At 50.0% G+C, this 17,740-nt stretch overlaps 1 protein-coding gene across 1 annotated transcript; it reads right to left on the reverse strand.

Annotated features, from left to right (window-relative positions):
- Positions 1-3,874: 3,874 nt before the first annotated feature.
- LOC109753628 (uncharacterized) lies at positions 3,875-7,453 on the reverse strand. The gene is made up of 3 exons (XM_020312545.3): positions 7,026-7,453; positions 5,708-5,833; positions 3,875-5,598 (listed from the first exon to the last, which is right to left on the reverse strand). The coding sequence occupies exons 1-3, from the start codon at positions 7,314-7,316 to the stop codon at positions 4,084-4,086; spliced, it is 1,932 nt and encodes a 643-aa protein (XP_020168134.1). The 5' UTR covers positions 7,317-7,453; the 3' UTR covers positions 3,875-4,083.
- Positions 7,454-17,740: the final 10,287 nt, after the last annotated feature.

The following is a 17,740-nucleotide window of genomic DNA, read 5'->3' on the forward strand; positions in this document are numbered from 1 at the left end:
TCATGCACGCATTATGGTGGCTTCAACGTCCTGAAATCATCACTTGTAACTCCGTTCTTGTTCCCCATGCGCATGCCATCATCTCCATGCTTGTTCTTGCTCCAATGTTCATCCTTCTCAAGGCTAGGCCCTTCATTTGTAAGCAAAACAAATGTATCCAATTTAGGCAGCATCATATTCTCATGAACATTAGAATCATTACGAAGAAACGGAAGTACCTGGCAATTTAATTGGCGTGCGCGAGCTCTAGTAATTGGTCCAGTATGTATAGCAGCAGGGGCTGTGGGTGTAACAATGGTATTGATGTCCTCATCATGTGTTTTGGTGACCGAAGTTTGTTCGGAGTCCCGGATGAGATCACGGACACGACGAGGAGTCCCGAAATGGTCAAGAGGTAAAGATTGATATATTGGAACGTAGTATACGAACACCGGAAGGGTTCCAGAGTTATCAGGTACATACCGGAGTATCAGAGGGGTTACCGGAACCCCGCAGGGAAAGATATGGGCCATATGGGCCATAGGAGGGAGGCTAACCAGCCCACAAGGGGCTGGCACGCCCCACACAAAGGAGGAGGCCGAATTGGATTAGGGAAGGGGGCGGCGCCCCCCTTTCCTTCTCCTACTCCCTCTCCTTTCCCCCTTCCCCCCTCCGGAAGAAGGAAAAAAGGGGGGCCAAATCCTACTAGGACTGGAGTCCTAGTAGGATTCCCCTCTCCCTGGCGCGCCCCTTGGTGGCCGGCCTCCTCCTCCCCTCCTTTATATACGGGGGCAAGGGGGCACCGCAAAGCACAACAGTTGTTCTCTTAGCCGTGTGCGGTGCCCCCCTCCAAAGTTTACTCCTCCGGTCATAGCGTCGTAGTGCTTAGGCGAAGCCCTGCACGGATCACATCACCATCACCCTCACCACGCTGTCGTGCTGACGGAACTCTCCCTCGACCCTCTGCTGGATCAAGAGTTCGAGGGACGTCATCGAGCTGAACATGTGTTGAACTCGAAGGTGTCGTACGTTCGGTACTAGATCAGTTGGATCGTGAAGACGTTCGACTACATCAACCGCGTCAACCTAACGCTTCCACTTTTGGTCTACGAGGGTACATGGACACACTCTCCCCCTCTCGTTGCTATGCATCTCCTAGATAGATCTTGCGTGATCGTAGGAATTTTTTTGAAATTGCATGCTACGTTCCCAACAAGATGGAGCGAATTGTGTGCTCTGCCCTCTGCAGACCAGAGAGACAAGGTACTATCTGTTCTTCAACTGCAATTTCAGTGTGAGGGTGTGGAACTATCTTCAGATAGATTGGTCATCTGGTGACTCAATGAATGAGCTGGTTATCCAGGCCAGGAGAAATTTTGACAAGCCTTTCTTCACTGAAGTGGTTTTCATTGCTTGCTGGAATATCTGGATTATTAGAAATGGCAGAGCGTTCAGGATGGAGAAGTGCCTTCATTCATGACATCACCCTTATGCAGTACAAAATTAAGTTTGCTATCAAGGGTGAACTCTTGAGATGGATATCTTTTCTACCTCCTTGAGGTTCTTTGTTGCTTTTATTCTTTTTTCTAGTTCCTTACTTTAGTCCCCCTGGTTACAACTTGTAATCCTTGTATTTGTACTTGTAATTCCTATTCTATTTGTACTTGTAATGCCCCACAGTTTCCAGTAAAAAAAATCTTATCATGACTTACTTTTTCTCGTGCCAATCTGTACAACTTTGAACTTTTCTTCTACATCAACATGCCTAACCTGAAAGAAGTTTTTTTTGATAAAGGGCGTTTTTATTGATTCAGAATGTAGCATCAAGAGGATACAAAACACAATGAGTAACACTGGCCTCTGCATAGCAAAGATGCACACAGCCAATGTCAATGCACACACATAAAGAAATACGCCGCCGAATAGCAAAGTCATATAAGACCGAAGTTATGTTTAGGTGGAGAAAAAGGAAGAAAAGAATAGAGCAACGGTGATCCACGTCGAGCAACTACTGACCAAAATGAAGATGATGTGTACGTCCATGATCCGGACTTTGGATAGCCGCCAAGTGTAGTCTACAGAGCCAAGAACCAATGACACTCGTGTGACGTAGATCAACTGTTGAAAGAGGTTGGCACTGCCAAAATCCCATATTGGGAACGCTTTGACGGTCCTAGTCCTTTGTCGCAAATGTACATCAATGATATAATTTGTGCATGGCCATTGGCCCCCAAACAATACACCATGAACTGACACTGCACCGCCATGGCTGCAACTTGCCTCCATAAGCTCCGCCATGGCCTGACCATCTGCACGTCCAGCCTCAGCAGCACTGTCGTCGCGCACCATCTCCACTATGATGTAACGCCGCCACCAAAGATCACTGATGCCTGCCATCACCTCCATGCCTCATCCACCCACATCTAGGCACCGGAGAGACAAAGAAGCTGCAGCAACGGTGCATACCACTGGTCCCATCAGCCAAACCATCTCCAAAACGATGCCCTCAAGATAGTCACGACACAAGAGTGACATCATCGTCCGCTCTGATGGTCCTAGGTATTCCCCTAGAGAAATACAGTTCGAAAGAAGAGAACGACCGCATTGACACCTTCAACAAGGCAACGATATGCCCATAGACACCGTCGTCAATGGCCCGGACCGCATCCGAGCCCAACTTTCGCTGGCCGTCTCGCCTCCCAAACACATAGGCCGGCTGACCCGCATGTACCACCACCCATGCCATCATCCTCGAAGCAGAGAGGGCTCACACCAGGGGCGCGGGGGTCACGCCCATCAGATCCAGACCAGTTTGGTACTGGCCGCTGCAGGAACGCTAACATGCCAAGCGGAGCCGCTGGGGCGCGTCACAAGCTGACGCTAAGGAAAGTCTGCATCAGGCCTGGCCGAGGGCCGGTGCTTGTCGGATCTGGACTTCTAGGTCGTAGACGGCGTGCTGCCTATGTCATGAAGAGGGGTTGATTGCTCCCGGGACCAGCATGGACGCCAACATCGGACCCCAACATACGCACCTCAGCAGGGCATGTGATACCGCATCTCAGTGGAGGACTCCGGCGATGGGAACCGCCGCCGCAACAGCCGAGAACCACCGGGGAAAGGCACCGCGCGCCGCGAGAGCTACCCCACCACCGCCGTCCGCGACACGTGCTTAGCCCGGCCGCATCCTCCGACAGCGGCAAGGGGTTGAGGAGGAGAGGGGAAGTTGCAAGGTGCGGCGGCTAGGTTGGGTGGCAATATTTAGTCGAGTGGCAATCAACCGCTGTGCCCCCCCCCCCCCCCCCCCCCCCCCCCCCCGCGCTCTCGTCCTCTGTTTTGGACTGGTGCCAGAGTGCCTTGTAACTTAACTGTACCCTCTATTAATGAAACATACGCAAGCTTTGCATATTCATGAAAAAAGCAAGTTGACAACAAGAATTTGCACTGAGAATTACCTTTGGCAAAGGAACATCCCATTTGCCAAAATTGCCATCCCTCTTGGACTGTGATTAGAGCGGCGAAGAGGATGATGGGTGAATAAAATCCAAACAGGCCGCAGCCAAGAGAGGGATGGAAAATTAGAGCGGTAAGGGTGGAGAAAGTGGAGCGCTGTTGGCCCTCGCGCGCGACATAGAGGAAGGGATGGAGGCGGAAGAGTCTACCTCTTGCTCCTCGTATCTCTCCATCTCTCTCACATTGTGGGGGTGGCAAGGTGGCCGAGCCTGACCAGCTAACAGGAGTGAGGAATGGAGGAGGCCCTGACCTCTCACGACGTCGTTAGATCACACATCAATGACGACGCATTACTACAGATTTGTTTCAAATGTAGTGGCACTTGAACTAGGGCTAGATGAGCATAGGAATCTACCATACGGCTAACTGTGTAGTACACTATACGTTACAAGAGATGGACTTATTTCATGGCGTAGATTAAATGAAATTGCAGGTGACTGTGTAGTACACTATGCGAGGTGGATGCGGCTTGCCCGCTTGTACATATGATGTAAAATGTGACATTGGGGAGCTTTCCCCCTCCTTTAATATATGATACGCATACTCGTGCGTATTCGATATATAAATTGCAGGTAACAAGAGTTCTTCGCAGCTTCAGGTTGTATGGTTGAGCACGCGGCGGAGCTGGATCTTCTGGCTCTCCATCCGAGCTTCTAGAAGCTTTGCTTTCAGGCTGTGCCTCTGGACCAGCTCCATGCAGCCTCTGAAGCCACGGTTCATCGAGTCCGGCGACGGCGAGCTCCATGGTCCCATGCTCGGGGAGCTCTGTCCCATACCCCGATCTGCAGCTTCGCCAGCGTCATAATACATACGTCTGTTCAACGAGTTTATTAGATCCACCTCCACATCCACCTGGTGGATTTCATGGTTTTCCCGAGGCCTCGAGAACTTTGATATTGCCGACTGTTTCTTCTCGTGCTCCACAACTTTGATATTGCTCAGGTCATTCTGCCAGACCTCCTCCGAATTGTCTCCACTCGTCCAGGAAATTCTGTCACATACATTGTTGACTGAAGGTTCGCTTCCATTCCCGTTCCGTGAAAAGCTTGAACCCTGAAAGTCTTTGTGGCTTGTAGTCTCCCAGCTGCTCTCATCTTCTATTTCACTGTCTTGGCAAGGGCTTCTATTGGTTAGGTTCTCCAGGCATACGTCAGCCATTTGGCCGCTAGCTTGTTGAATTTCTAATTCATCTAGTGAAGACCTCTGCACCTTGCATCGTCCGAGCTCTTGGCTCGGGCGGAGCTCCTTGAATATGGCTAATATTTCCTCCGATGCTGCAGGCGGCTCATACTTGAATTGAACCTCCAGGTCCCTCACCAAGCTAATTTCCCTTATAATTTTCTCTGCTTCTCGTACTAGAATGCTGCTGTCTCCCTTGGCACAACCCAAAGAGGCGACAAAGGCCTCAACATCCTGTTGCAATTTGCTTAGCTCGCCGTATTTGTCTTCCAGAGTGAGCCTTGCATCCACAAGTTTCATCTGCACCCGCTCTTCCCGCCACACCTCGGCCATCTGTAGCAACTTTCTGTCCTCATCCACCTCCTCCCGCCGTTTCACAAAGTCCCGCTCCAAGACTTCAATATCGGATTTTTGTTCCTCGACCTCCCTCACCAGTTTGTTGCACACCTCCTCGGCCATTTCCCGTGTCTTCCTCTCCTTGTCATACTCCTCCAACAGATTATTGGCTGCCAATTTGACCTCCTTCAACTCATCAACAAGCTTCAAGTTAATGTTCTCTAGTTGCCTCCGGTTCTTCTTCTCATGGTCGAGGTCTGCCTTCATATCCTCAAGAATGGATTGGGCCTTCTTGTGTTCTCTCCTTCGCCAGGTTGCTTTCTCCTCCCTCAGTTTCTCCAACAAGCGGTCAAGCTGCTTCTTAGCTGAAACACGCTCAGCTTCTAGCTTGCCCACCCTATCTTGTGCACGCTGGAGCTCCATCTGGATTATATTAGCATGAGTTTGCCCTTGCTGTTTTTCAATGAGATCAAGTTGGTTGGCGATCACATAGGCACCAAAGCTGAGGCGATCACATACGCTCTCAGACTTCCACTTTGTTGCATTCTCCAAGCCAGTGATCGGCATCAAAGCTGAGGCGAGATGAAGTTTAACCTACACAATTAAATCCACAAAATTAATTATACACCAGTTTAGGTGCCAATGAGCAAGCCGCGAATGAGTCAAAGCCACAGGAGCTTAACGAAGTAATTTCTAGCATTACTTTGTGGAGCTCTCCGCTGTGTTGCCCCAAAACGGAATTGGGGCTTGAAGTCTCAACCTTCAGACCATGTTTGTGACCAAGATGATCCTTCCTGAGAAGCTGGACTTGCAGATGTCTCGGTATAAACTGCCATACAAGTAAATGTGACCAAGAAGTGAGTGAATTGTCAAAGTCTAATGAGCAATCATCCTTCATTTTCATTCGGTCAGAGCAGCAAGATGTTATATGGCTAAATGAAAAAAGATCTACGATTTATCATAACTTCTCAGTAAAGAAAACACATAGCATACGAAGACAACAGTTATATAAAGATGTGCCGATAAAACTCTGGCAGTCCCACTGCTTGGGATCAGCCAGACTTTTTCAGCAAAGAACAGTCTCAGTGGACCGCATAACACCCTCCGAATTAAATCAGCATGAGCCAACCCACTGATCAGATATTTCTGAACCCCAACAGACAAGGAAGAATGTGTTGCTCACTTAATCGACTGCAGCAACATGGTAGCTGAAAACTAGATATAGTTGGCAATTTACATAATTAACTAACTGGACCGTGAGAAATTTTCTACTGCATTGTAAGAATTAGGCACTTCACTTTAAAATACAACATGAGTGGAGAAAATGGTGAGAGGAAACTTCTCAGCCCAAACTTTCTCTTTGTCACAATCACAGAGTAGCACTTTACACTAAACCACCTGGTGAGGTGATAGCAACCACTAAGAGCATGGTTAATAGTATAGCCAACTGCTGGCTATACAATATTGCCACATCATCTATAGTCAAGCTTATAGCCGGCAAGTACAGTAGTTGCATATGAATATGTACTATTTTATTGATACATGGCCCACTTCCCATTTTCACAAAGTGTTTAGGAGCGCGTGCTACAGCCAGCTGTTAATCAGTAGCCCGCTTCTCTTCTCTCTCCTCCATCTCATAAAGGGAAGAGGGGAAGATCACATGAGCAAGATTAGCTCACAAGAAATGCGCCCATGGACGGGCGGCCAATATTAATGCCACTCCCAACGATCGCTCGCATAGCTAACACCAATAAAGTGGGGATCTATGCTTCGATTTGGTTGCACCCGACGCCTCAACGGCCGGCCATTAACTGCTGCCCACCACGAGCAAGAACGGATGGTTGTACGGTAGTGCACTAGATAGGGCGCTTTAATGCGGGCATCGGCGTCCCAGATTCACCTCCGGTACGCCAGATTAGCGACGACATTAGCGATAATTCGAGCATACAGTTGGCTATAATTCATCCAGGGTTTAGCATTTTCTTCATTGGAGAAGATGTCATAGGGATGGCATTATGTACCTCGAGGCCGACACGAGATTTTCCCTGGTGCTCTGCGGCGGGCGCCTCCTCCGGCGGCCACAGGCGCCACACCGCGGCCGCGAGCCGCCTCACGGACGAAGCCCTCGGCGCCTTCTGCTCGCTGACGCCCTCCTGGCTCTCCCTGACGCTCCATCGCAGCTTCGGGGTACAGGACCCGCCTCGGCAACCGCTGGTAGCAGAGGAGGAGTTGACGGATGCGGGGGCGATGGGGTTTTCCAGAAGCCGCCGGCGGCGGCTCGGAGCGCGGAGCGAGGTGGCGGGGCGCGGCATTGTGGGGGTTAGGGTTCCGGCGGCGGTGTAAGCATGTGGGCGGACAGGAGAGCCGTTGGAGGAGGTGGCGGCGAGGGAAATGAGAGGAGGGGCTGTGGGACGGAGTGACCGAAGGACAGACAGTGAATGAAGAAAGGACCACGGTCTAGTTGGGACTTGCATCTCTAGTTGTCCACCCATTGAAAAACTTCGAACTTTAGAGTTTTTTAAGTATACATGGTCATTTTTTTTAGGGATAAATGCGAGGATCTCACTACTCAATTACCCTTTGAGAAACTTTAAACTTTAGAGTTTTTTAAGTATATATGATCAATTTTTAGGGGATAAATGTGAGGATCTCGCTACTCAATTAACCCTTAAAAAACTTTAAACTTTAGAGTTTTTTAAGTATAAATGATCATTTTTTAGGGGATAAATGTGAGGATCTCACTACTAAATTGTGTGAATTCAGAGATTACAACTCATCTATGGAGGAACTCAATGCTAATCAATGGAATCAAAGGAGAAAAGTAGTGGAGGAAGATGAATAGTACGAGGAGACGAGAACACAGCCACACACACGCCTCGGCCGAAGCCGCTGTTCCGATCCAAGCCAAGTCTGCTCGCGGTCGTCCGATGTATATATGTAGTTGATAACTTTGATAGCTTCTGCTTAGGCCCAAGGCCCAATAACGGTTCATAATCCAACCCAGGACAGGGGAAGTCGCTGACAATCCACCCTTCATAACATTCGGCTTGCCCTCAAGCCGAATCCAAGCCGAACCACCGGGATCCCAAGGCACTTGTACAGCAGACTGAACCCAATGAAAAGGTGTCTCCCGATTCAGTTGTAAGAATTGAAAGCCGCAGGTCTCATTAGGATGCACATAACATGACATCAGCTCGACCCTGGAGACATGAAGAGATCCTTCTATCTCTAACAGGACATCAGTTCGACCCTGGAAGCATGAAGAGATCCTCCTATCTCAATCACCAAGTAGCAGATCACTGCAATTAACCATGAATTCTTCCATTGTATAAGATCATAAGCTCCCTGAATAATATGACCACTGAGGCATGAGAGATACCAAGCTTGCAAGAAGCCATCAATCACGAGCTCCAAACAATTAGAATGCAGCCTTAGCATTGCTTCAAAGTGTTGTTGTCTGAACATGTTACCACCAGCCAAGTGCCTTACAGCCAAGAACAGATCATCCATAACTGCAATAAGACTGCATTTCAAACTGTAAGTACTCTGTGCCTCAGGGTTGTTCAGACTTGCTCGCATCTGGCCAAGGTGGTCGCAGCACGTGAAAAGTACAATAGTCTCCACCACGCTTCGGCTGCACATGATGGCGACAGTCCAATACACTGATCAGCTGCATTATAGACGAAATTAAGAAGAATGACGACCAACGAACAGGCTGCCACTCCCAATGCATTGTCTTGAGAATAAATTGTCTTCATAATTTTCCTCATACCAATATCCTCTTCATAATACAATGATGGCAACCATGGTTGTATATCAGAACTCGGACACCATGCAATTTTCCACTGTAAACTCTTAGAACCATATGAAGAATCATGTTCAGTATAATAAGACTGCGACCAAACACTCCCTGGTGCATAAAAATGTGCCCAAGCAATTTTCCATTGCACCAACGGAGAACCCAATTGATTATTATCACTCAGCAACAAGGATAGCTCTCAATAATGTGAGGGCTGCAACTCGTCCAGGCAAATGAAATACCGTCGTAGCTTATCAATCTTCAGAAACTAACAATAGAGACATGGCCGAGCAGGAAAACCTTGTAACAACTTTCACATAAAGGCCCAAGGAATGCAGAATTCAGTGAAGGTTCATATGCATGAGAACAATCATCAAACTCACCAAACCAAGAAAATGGACGTAACTTCGACATTAGAATTATTGTCGCTAGAACTCCTTTGTTGAGCTGTAAGAATACTGGCCATGGTGGTTTCAATGGCAAGCCATCAAGAGCAAGCAGTGACACTGAGTCAAGCAGATCGTGTATCAGGAGCTTCTTGGCAACAGTATGCTCTGGAGCTTCATGTGGCTTCCCAAGAGAACATGACCCGTACCTATCTTGGATTGGGAACCAGTACTCCGTTGATTGTACTCCTATTATGCCCTTGCTGTTAACAAATTCCATCCAGGCACATGAGTAGAAACATCTAGTATTCCATGACTTTTCATGAGGCAAACTGATAACAGGGTCGCAATTGTGCACTTGAACAACAGAGAATAATTTCTCCTTGTTTGCACCATAACTTTTATCATCTACAGGAGTGAGTCTGGCAGGAGCTAGTTTGCCAAGTGTGATATCCAGCAAGGGATGCAGCATTTCAGTGGTTGTGATCTCTGTTGGTGTAGGAGCCGAAATGGATACATGCATCAGAGCCATGGAAATTGACCTCAGTGCTCACCTCCCATGTAGCATGAACGACACTGGTCAAGGATGCTAGTGGTGTTGCTGTAGGAGTCGGCGTGGCCCGTGTTGCATTGTTTCCTTCTCCTGGGCACTCGGTCGAACACATGGTGGGCGTAGCTAGAGCAAGGTCTCAATCATCTGAGGCGGACACTGCTGCGATGGACGTGGAAGAGGATAAGGTCGCAGATCATACTGGGGATACAATGAGCTCGGGTAGGGGCACCTTGTTGACCTGGATGGCATTGGCGACGGAGTAGAGGCCTAATGTCGAACAGGTGATGGGCGTCTCAAGCACATGGTCCGCCTCGCTCTGCATGGTGGACACAGGCACGTCATTGGGACCTGTGGACACGAGAGGGTTGGTGTCTGGTGCCGCACCGGTGTCTCCTCCTAGGCTCGTCAAGCGGGTGGTAACCGGCGCGACGAGGGACGGAACGCCGCCTGATGCGAGAGCGACGACAGTTGCGCTTGACGCAAAGATGCCCGTGACCGCTGACGCTGAAGCGGGGTTGGAGGAGGAGGCAGCAACCTCTGACTCATGGGACCCGTCGGTGGTGATGCCGCAGCTCGAGACGCGCAGAGCACTGGTCGTGCTCGTCGCTGATGAAGTCAAAGACGTCAGGTCGGGGCTGTGCTTGTCGTCGGGGAAGACATGGCTCATAGCCGGTGTCGACAGAGCAGGCGCGGTCGCAGTAGCAGCCACAATTTCCTTGGCGCACTCAACATCATCGCGGTCGGGGACTCGATGGCATTTCCGGCGGAGGTCGCCGAACACCGTCTCCACAGACTTCTCTAGCCTCGCCTTGGAGGCGCGAAGCTTAGGTCCGGATCGCGAGCTAGCTGGGCCTTCAGAACCTCATACTTTGCCAAACCCTCCGGCGAGAGGCTCGCCAGGAGCTCCGTGCGCGATCATGAGTCCATGGATTTGATTGGGGACAAATTTGGTGAAATTTTGGTGCAAAATCAAACAGCTCTGATGCCAATTGTGAGGATCTCACTACTCAATTGACTGAATTCAGAGATTACAACTCATCTATGGAGGAACTCAATGCTAATCAATGGAATCAAAGGAGAAAAGCAGTGGAGGAAGATGAATAGTACAAGGAGGAGACGAGAACACAGCCACACACATGCCTCGGCCGAAGCCGCCGTTCCGATCCAAGCCAAGTCTGCTCACGCTCGTCCGCTGTGTATATGTAGTTGATAACTTTGATAGCTTCTACTTAGGCCCAAGGCCCAATAGCGGTTCATAATCCAGCCCAGGACAGGGGAAGTCGTTGACAATAAATTAGACCTCACGGATCCCTTGTCAACATTAGAGGAGTAAAAAAATAAGCGCCACCCCTTCCGCCCCTTAAATATACTCGACCGATGGCACTTCGCAGGATAATGTTTGCACCCCTTCGCACCGAATCTTCACCAGTGCTCCCTCTGGCGACCACCCGCAGCCTCCAACCGCACCCACCCCACTCCAATACGCCCACCGGTCTCCACCGACGCCTGAATCGATACTATCTCCGTCATTGCCGCCTCGATCTCATGGTCGAAAAAGCACCGAAGTTGCTTCGGTTGTTTGAAAACAAAGCCGACGGATGACGATGATGATTTAAAGCACTAGCGAGGAGCTTTGTGGCATCGTCATCACGACAAGATGAATGATCTTTGAAGACGACCATCGAGCTTTGTCGTTGGACAGGGAGGTTGATTTGAGGCCTGCCATCTACTGTCGCTTGCGAGCCGCACGTGTGTCGACTGCCGGACGATCTTCTACTCCATGGCCCGTTGTCCACCATGAGCTTTGGATTCGTCTCAACACCGCCGACAGGTGCTCTCACCTTCTTCGCCCGCAAGGTGTTCGATGAATTGACTGGGTGCATTTTAGCTATTTTCATTTGGTTTAGGTATTTTTGATAGTGTGTGCAAGACTACGGGTGCCCCGCCGGGTAAACTAATAGATGGTGGACCGGCCCTAGGGGCTAGTAGGCCGCACTGTTCCTGCAGGCCTCCGACTGGTGCGGTGATCCTGTTAAGGAAACCAAGGCTTCTTGGAGCACAAGCTATGAACTCCACCGACGAGATCCAAGTCAATTAGAATCCTTGTAACCCTAGGCTTCATCTTCCTTTGTAAGGTGAGAGGGGATAGCTTAGGGAGCAACTCCATAGCCGTCGTCTCGGTAGCTAACCCCATATTTGTTGTCGGCGTTCTGGGAACCAGGGTACCCAGACTTGCCTGCCTGTGGCCCACGGCGTGGCTCACTCAACGGCCTGGAACGACCCATCTGCAAGACCACCAACACAAGACCCTCGTGAGGGGCCAAGCCTCGCGAGGCGGACGACACCAAGACCTCCCGAGGGAGCGGCCTCCCCAGGCGGCCTCCCAAGGAGCGGAGATTTCTATGCAAGTACCCAGCCTCATGAGGCTACGATGACGTGAGCCATGACGACCAAGGCCAGGTGGGCGCAGAGGAGGTAGTTTCCTCTTTGGTGCTAAGGAGGCATGGACAGGCGTGGGTCCCCGAGGAATCCCCCAAAGGTTTCAATTCCAGTGCTACAAGACCAAGACCACAGGTCGGCAAGGCGGAGGTCATCACCGAGCCCACCGATGCATCACGACCAGAAGCTTTGCAGGCGAAGACCACCTTTCATCAGGATTAGATGTACTACTTGTCCCCTTTCAAATTGGCCGTTGTGGGATCCCTTCTCGCCTGATTTTTGGGCGAAGAGGACCAAGGCCACTATAAATATAGGTTAGCCACCACCGTAGAGAGGGGATCGAATCCTACCCTTTCCACCCTCACCAGAGCAGCCCTCGCGAGGTTGTTCATCCACTATACTAGTTCATCATCAGCCCCTCATGAGGCCAATCCACCATAAAGCAGGAGTAGGGTCTTACACCGCAAGGTGGCCCGAACCTGGTAAACTGCCGTGTTCATCTTCTTCCTTGCTCACGTGAATCCGGCTAGGCTAGGCTGTGGGGTGACGAGATATGATCTTGAGAGGTTGAGACCTTCTCACACACCCTAGAGTTTGAACCTCCTTGGGTCTGCGGAGCCCTAAATCCGACATTTGGCGCGCCAGGTAGTGGCATGTCAAAGCCCAGTCTCGTCATCAACCACACTTCGTCCTCACCCTGCGACAACCATGACAAGGGCCAGCCGAGCATGCGCCGAGCGGCGGGCCGCGCGCTTCGATCAGACGGCACCGCACGGCCACGGCGCTCCCCGCCGTGACCCGCTTACCTCGTCGCATCGTCACCAACGTCAAGATTCAATGCTGCCCCCCACGCGACACAGCGGGCGTGCCGCCGCGCCCTCCACCAACATCGACATGACAACATCCCTCCGTGCCGCGTGGGGGCTGACAGGCACGCAGGCCGCGCTCCTTGCGGCGCGCCAATTATTGCGCTACCGCCCTGACAATGGTGATCACGCCGTTTTGCTCAACCGGGTGGCCGAACTGCTCGATGTCGCCTGCCAGGATACGGAGCCCCTATGTCCCCCGCCCGTGCCGCGGCCCTCGCCACGGGCGGGCGCGCCCTTGCTACCTTTGCTTTCCCCTCTGGGAGAGCCTGGTGGGCTAAATGGTGGGAAGGAGACCGACGAGGCCCTCCCCTCAACCTAGGAAGCGCTTCCCCGAGCTCTGGGCGAGGTAGGCGGCCCACCAAGAGAGGCAACGTGACGGGCCACCTCGTGGCCATTGTGACACACCGGCAGAAGCGGCGGTTGGAGAAGCCGAAGAGCGACACCCCGGGCGCCACAAGCAGGCCCGCACAAGGGCCCCAACCGCGCCGTTAAACGCCTTTCCCCCGCTACGACAAATGCTTTCAGTGTGCACTAATCTTGGGATGCGGGTGAACTATGCTTCGGCAACACGCTCGGGAAACGGCAGCAGGACTAGGCGTGCCAAGGCGTGCCGGGCATACGGCGTCGCCCTGGGCGTGGACAGGCCCTCAGGAGGACCCGAGGACTTGAGGAGCCCACGAGGCTAGGGCGCCTCCCGAGGGTCTGGGGTCGCTTGAGCCGTAACCGCTCGACGTCGAGGGCCCAGAGACCCAAAGGCTCGGAAGGAGTCCAGGGCCTGCGCCGCGAGCCGGTCAAGCGGCCCGCGGTCGGTAAAAAGCCACGATGCGTCACTCGCTGGCGGTCGCCGGGTCGGTGACCCCGCCCAGAGCCGCTAGGCGCCTGATGTCTACTACACAACCTTCTTCTTGTAGACGTTGTTGGGCCTCCAAGTGCAGACGTTTGTAGGACAGTAGAAAATTTCCCTCAAGTGGATGGCCTAAGGTTTATCAATCCGTGGGAGGCGTAGGTTGAAGATGGTCTCTCTCAAACAACCCTGCAACCAAATAGCAAAGAGTCTCTTGTGTCCCCAACACACCCAATACAATGGTAAATTGTATAGGTGCACTAGTTCGGCGAAGAGATGGTGATACAAGTGCAATATGGATGGTAGATATAGGTTTTTGTAATCTGAAAATAAAAAAACAGCAAGGTAACAAGTGGTAAAAGTGAGCGTAAACGGTATTGCAATGCTAGGAAACAAGGCCTAGGGTTCATACTTTCACTAGTGCAAGTTCTCTCAACAATAATAACATAATTGGATCATATAACTATCCCTCAACATGCAACAAAGAGTCACTCCAAAGTCACTAATAGCGGAGAACAAACAAAGAGATTATGGTAGGGTACGAAACCACCTCAAAGTTATTCTTTCCGATCAATCCATTGGGCTATTCCTATAAGTGTCACAAACAGCCCTAGAGTTCGTAGTAAAATAATACCTTAAGACACACATCAACCAAAACCCTAATGTCACCTCAAGTATCTGTGGGTATGATTATACGATATGCATCACACAATCTCAGATTCATCTATTCAACCAACACATAGAACCTCAAAGAGTGCCCCAAAGTTTCTACTGGAGAATCAAGACGAAAACGTGTGCCAACCCCTATGCATAGGTTCATGGGCGGAACCCGCAAGTTGATCACCAAAACATACATCAAGTGCATCACGTGATATCCCATTGTCACCACAGATACGCACGGCAAGACATACATCAAGTGTTCTCAAATCATTAAAGACTCAATCCGATAAGATTACTTCAAGGGAAAACTCAATCCATTACAAGAGAGTAGAGGGGGAGAAGCAACATAAGATCCAACTATAATAGCAAAGCTCGCGATACATCAAGATCGTGCCAAATCAAGAACACGAGAGAGAGAGATCAAACACATAGCTACTGGTACATACCCTCAGCCCCGAGGGTTAACTACTCCCTCCACATCATGGAGAGCGTCGGGATGATGAAGATGGCCACCGGTGAAGGTTCCCCCCTCCGGTAGGGCGCCGGAACAGGGTCCCGATTGGTTTTTGGTGGCTACAGAGGCTTGCGGCGGCGGAACTCCCGATCTATCCTGTTCCCCGAAGATTTTAGGGTATATGGATATATATAGGCGGAAGAAATACGTCAGGGGAGCCACGAGGGTGGAGGGCGCGCCCCCTGCCTCGTGCCTTCCTCGTTGCTTTCTTTACGTGGACTCCAAGTCTCCCGGGTTGCTTTCCTTCTGAAAATAACTTCTCCAGAAGGTTTCATTCCGTTTTGACTCCGTTTGATATTCCTTTTCTTCGAAACACTGAAACAAGGGAAAAAACAGGAACTGGCACTGGGCTCTGGGTCAATAGGTTAGTCCCAAAAATAATATAAAAGTGTATAATAATGCCCATAAACATCCAAAACAGATAATATAATAGCATGGAACAATCAAAAAATTATAGATACATTGGAGACGTATCAGCATCCCCAAGCTTAATTCCTGCTCGTCCTCGAGTAGGTAAATGATAAAAACAGAATTTTTGATGTGGAATGCTACTTGGCATAATTTCCATGTAATTCTTCTTAATTGTGGTATGAATATTCAGATCCGAAAGATTAAAGATAAAAGTTCATATTGACATAAAAACAATAATACTTCAAGCATACTAGCTAAGCAATTATGTCCTCTCAAAATAACATGGCCAAAGAAAGTTCATCCCTACAAAATCATATAGTTTAGTCATGCTCCATTTTCATCACACAAGAATGCTCTCATCATGCACAACCCCGATGACAAGCCAACCAATTGTTTCATACTTTAGTAATCTCAAACTGTTTCAACCTTCACGCAATACATGAGCGTGAGCCATGGATATAGCACTATGGGTGGAATAGAATATGATGATGGGGGTTATGTGGAGAAGACAAAAAAGGAGAAAGTCTCACATCAAAGAGGCTAATCAATGAGTTTTGGAGATGCCCGTCGATTGATGTTAATGCAAGGAGTAGGGATTGCCATGCAACGGATGCACTAGAGCTATAAATATATGAAAGCTCAACAAAAGAAACTAAGTAGGTGTGCAACCAACTTGCTTGCTCACGAAGACCTAGGGCACTTGAGAAGGCCCATTGTTGGAATATACAAGCCAAGTTCTATAATGAAAAATTCCCACTCAAGTATTTTCCACTCAAGTTAAAGGGCCGATGGAGATGACCTCCATGCCATCAAATATTTTCCACTCAAGTTAAAGGGCCGGCAAGGCATTGGCTGAATAGCCTGCCCCCTCATTCCATCAGGAGCTGGGAAGCCCTCAAAGACGCCTTTAGGGAAAATTTCCAGGGCACTTATGTGCAACCTCGGAACGTCGACGACCTCAGCCACGTCATCCAGCAATCGGGCGAGTCAGCTCAGAAATTACGGAATCGATTCCTTACCAAAAAGAACCAGATTATCGACTGCCCCGATGCCGAGGCCATTGCGGCTTTGAACCAGAACATCTGAGATGAATGGCTCACCCGCCAGCTCGGGCAAGATAAGTCAAGTACCATGGCGGCCCTCACCTCACTTATGATCTGCTTTTGCATGGGAGAGGACAGTCGGCTAGACAACAATACTCACAATGGCGAGGCTGGCGCCTCGAAGGCTCGCGATGCCAATGGCAAGCCCAGGCGCAACAAAAACAAGCATAGGCATAAAAATGGAGGAAGCGACAACGAGGACGCTGCAGTAAATGCAGGGTTCAACATACCTAGATCCGGGCAAAAAATAAGTCCTTTAAAGGGAACACAGATGGACCCAGCCAGCTCGACAAGATCCTCGACAGGTCATGCGAAATTCACGGTACATTGGAGGAACCAGCAAACCATACCAACTAGAATTGCTAGGTTTTCAAGCAAGCTGGCAAAATGGCGACGGAGGGCAATAGTAAAGCCCAACCTCACAGCGAAGACGAGGAAGAACCTCGGTAGCCAAATAATGGAGGCCAGAAACAGTTTCCTCACGAGGTGAAGGACGTGAACATGATCTACATCACCCACATCCCCAAGAAGGAAGGAAACGAGAACTTTGGGACGTCTACGCATTGGAGCCCGTCACCCCGAAGTTCAGTCTGTGGTCGTCTTAGCCATCACATTCGAAAACCATGATCATCCAACCAGCATTAGGCATGGCGGATCGACTGCTCTACTCTTGGATCCGATCGTTGATGGATTCCACCTGACGCGTGTCCTTATGGACGGAGGTAGCAGCCTCAAATTAATTTACGCGGATACGGTCAGGAAGATGGGCATCAACTCATCTCGGATAAAGCCTAGCACCACCACCTTTAAAGGTGTCATACCAGATGTTGAAGCTCGTTGCATGGGAATAGTGATGCTGGAGGTAGTCTTTGGGTCACCCGAGAACTTCTGGAGCGAGGAGTTAATATTTGACATTTCTCCCTTTCACAACGGATACCACACACTCCTAGGGCGCACTGCATTTTCTTGCTTCAACGTAGTTCCGCATTATGCTTACTTAAAGCTAAAAATGTCGGGACCCAACGTTGTTATTACAGTTAATGTTGTTAGCAAAACCGAACGCTCCCTCTGAACAGAGGAGCAGACCGAGGCTTTTGCAGGAGAGGTACGGGCATCCGAGGAGGCAGCTCGTGCAAGTAAGCACACACCCAACTCCTC

The sequence above is a fragment of the Aegilops tauschii genome, chromosome 7, assembly GCF_002575655.3.
Source record: "Aegilops tauschii subsp. strangulata cultivar AL8/78 chromosome 7, Aet v6.0, whole genome shotgun sequence".
NCBI lineage: Eukaryota > Viridiplantae > Streptophyta > Magnoliopsida > Poales > Poaceae > Aegilops > Aegilops tauschii.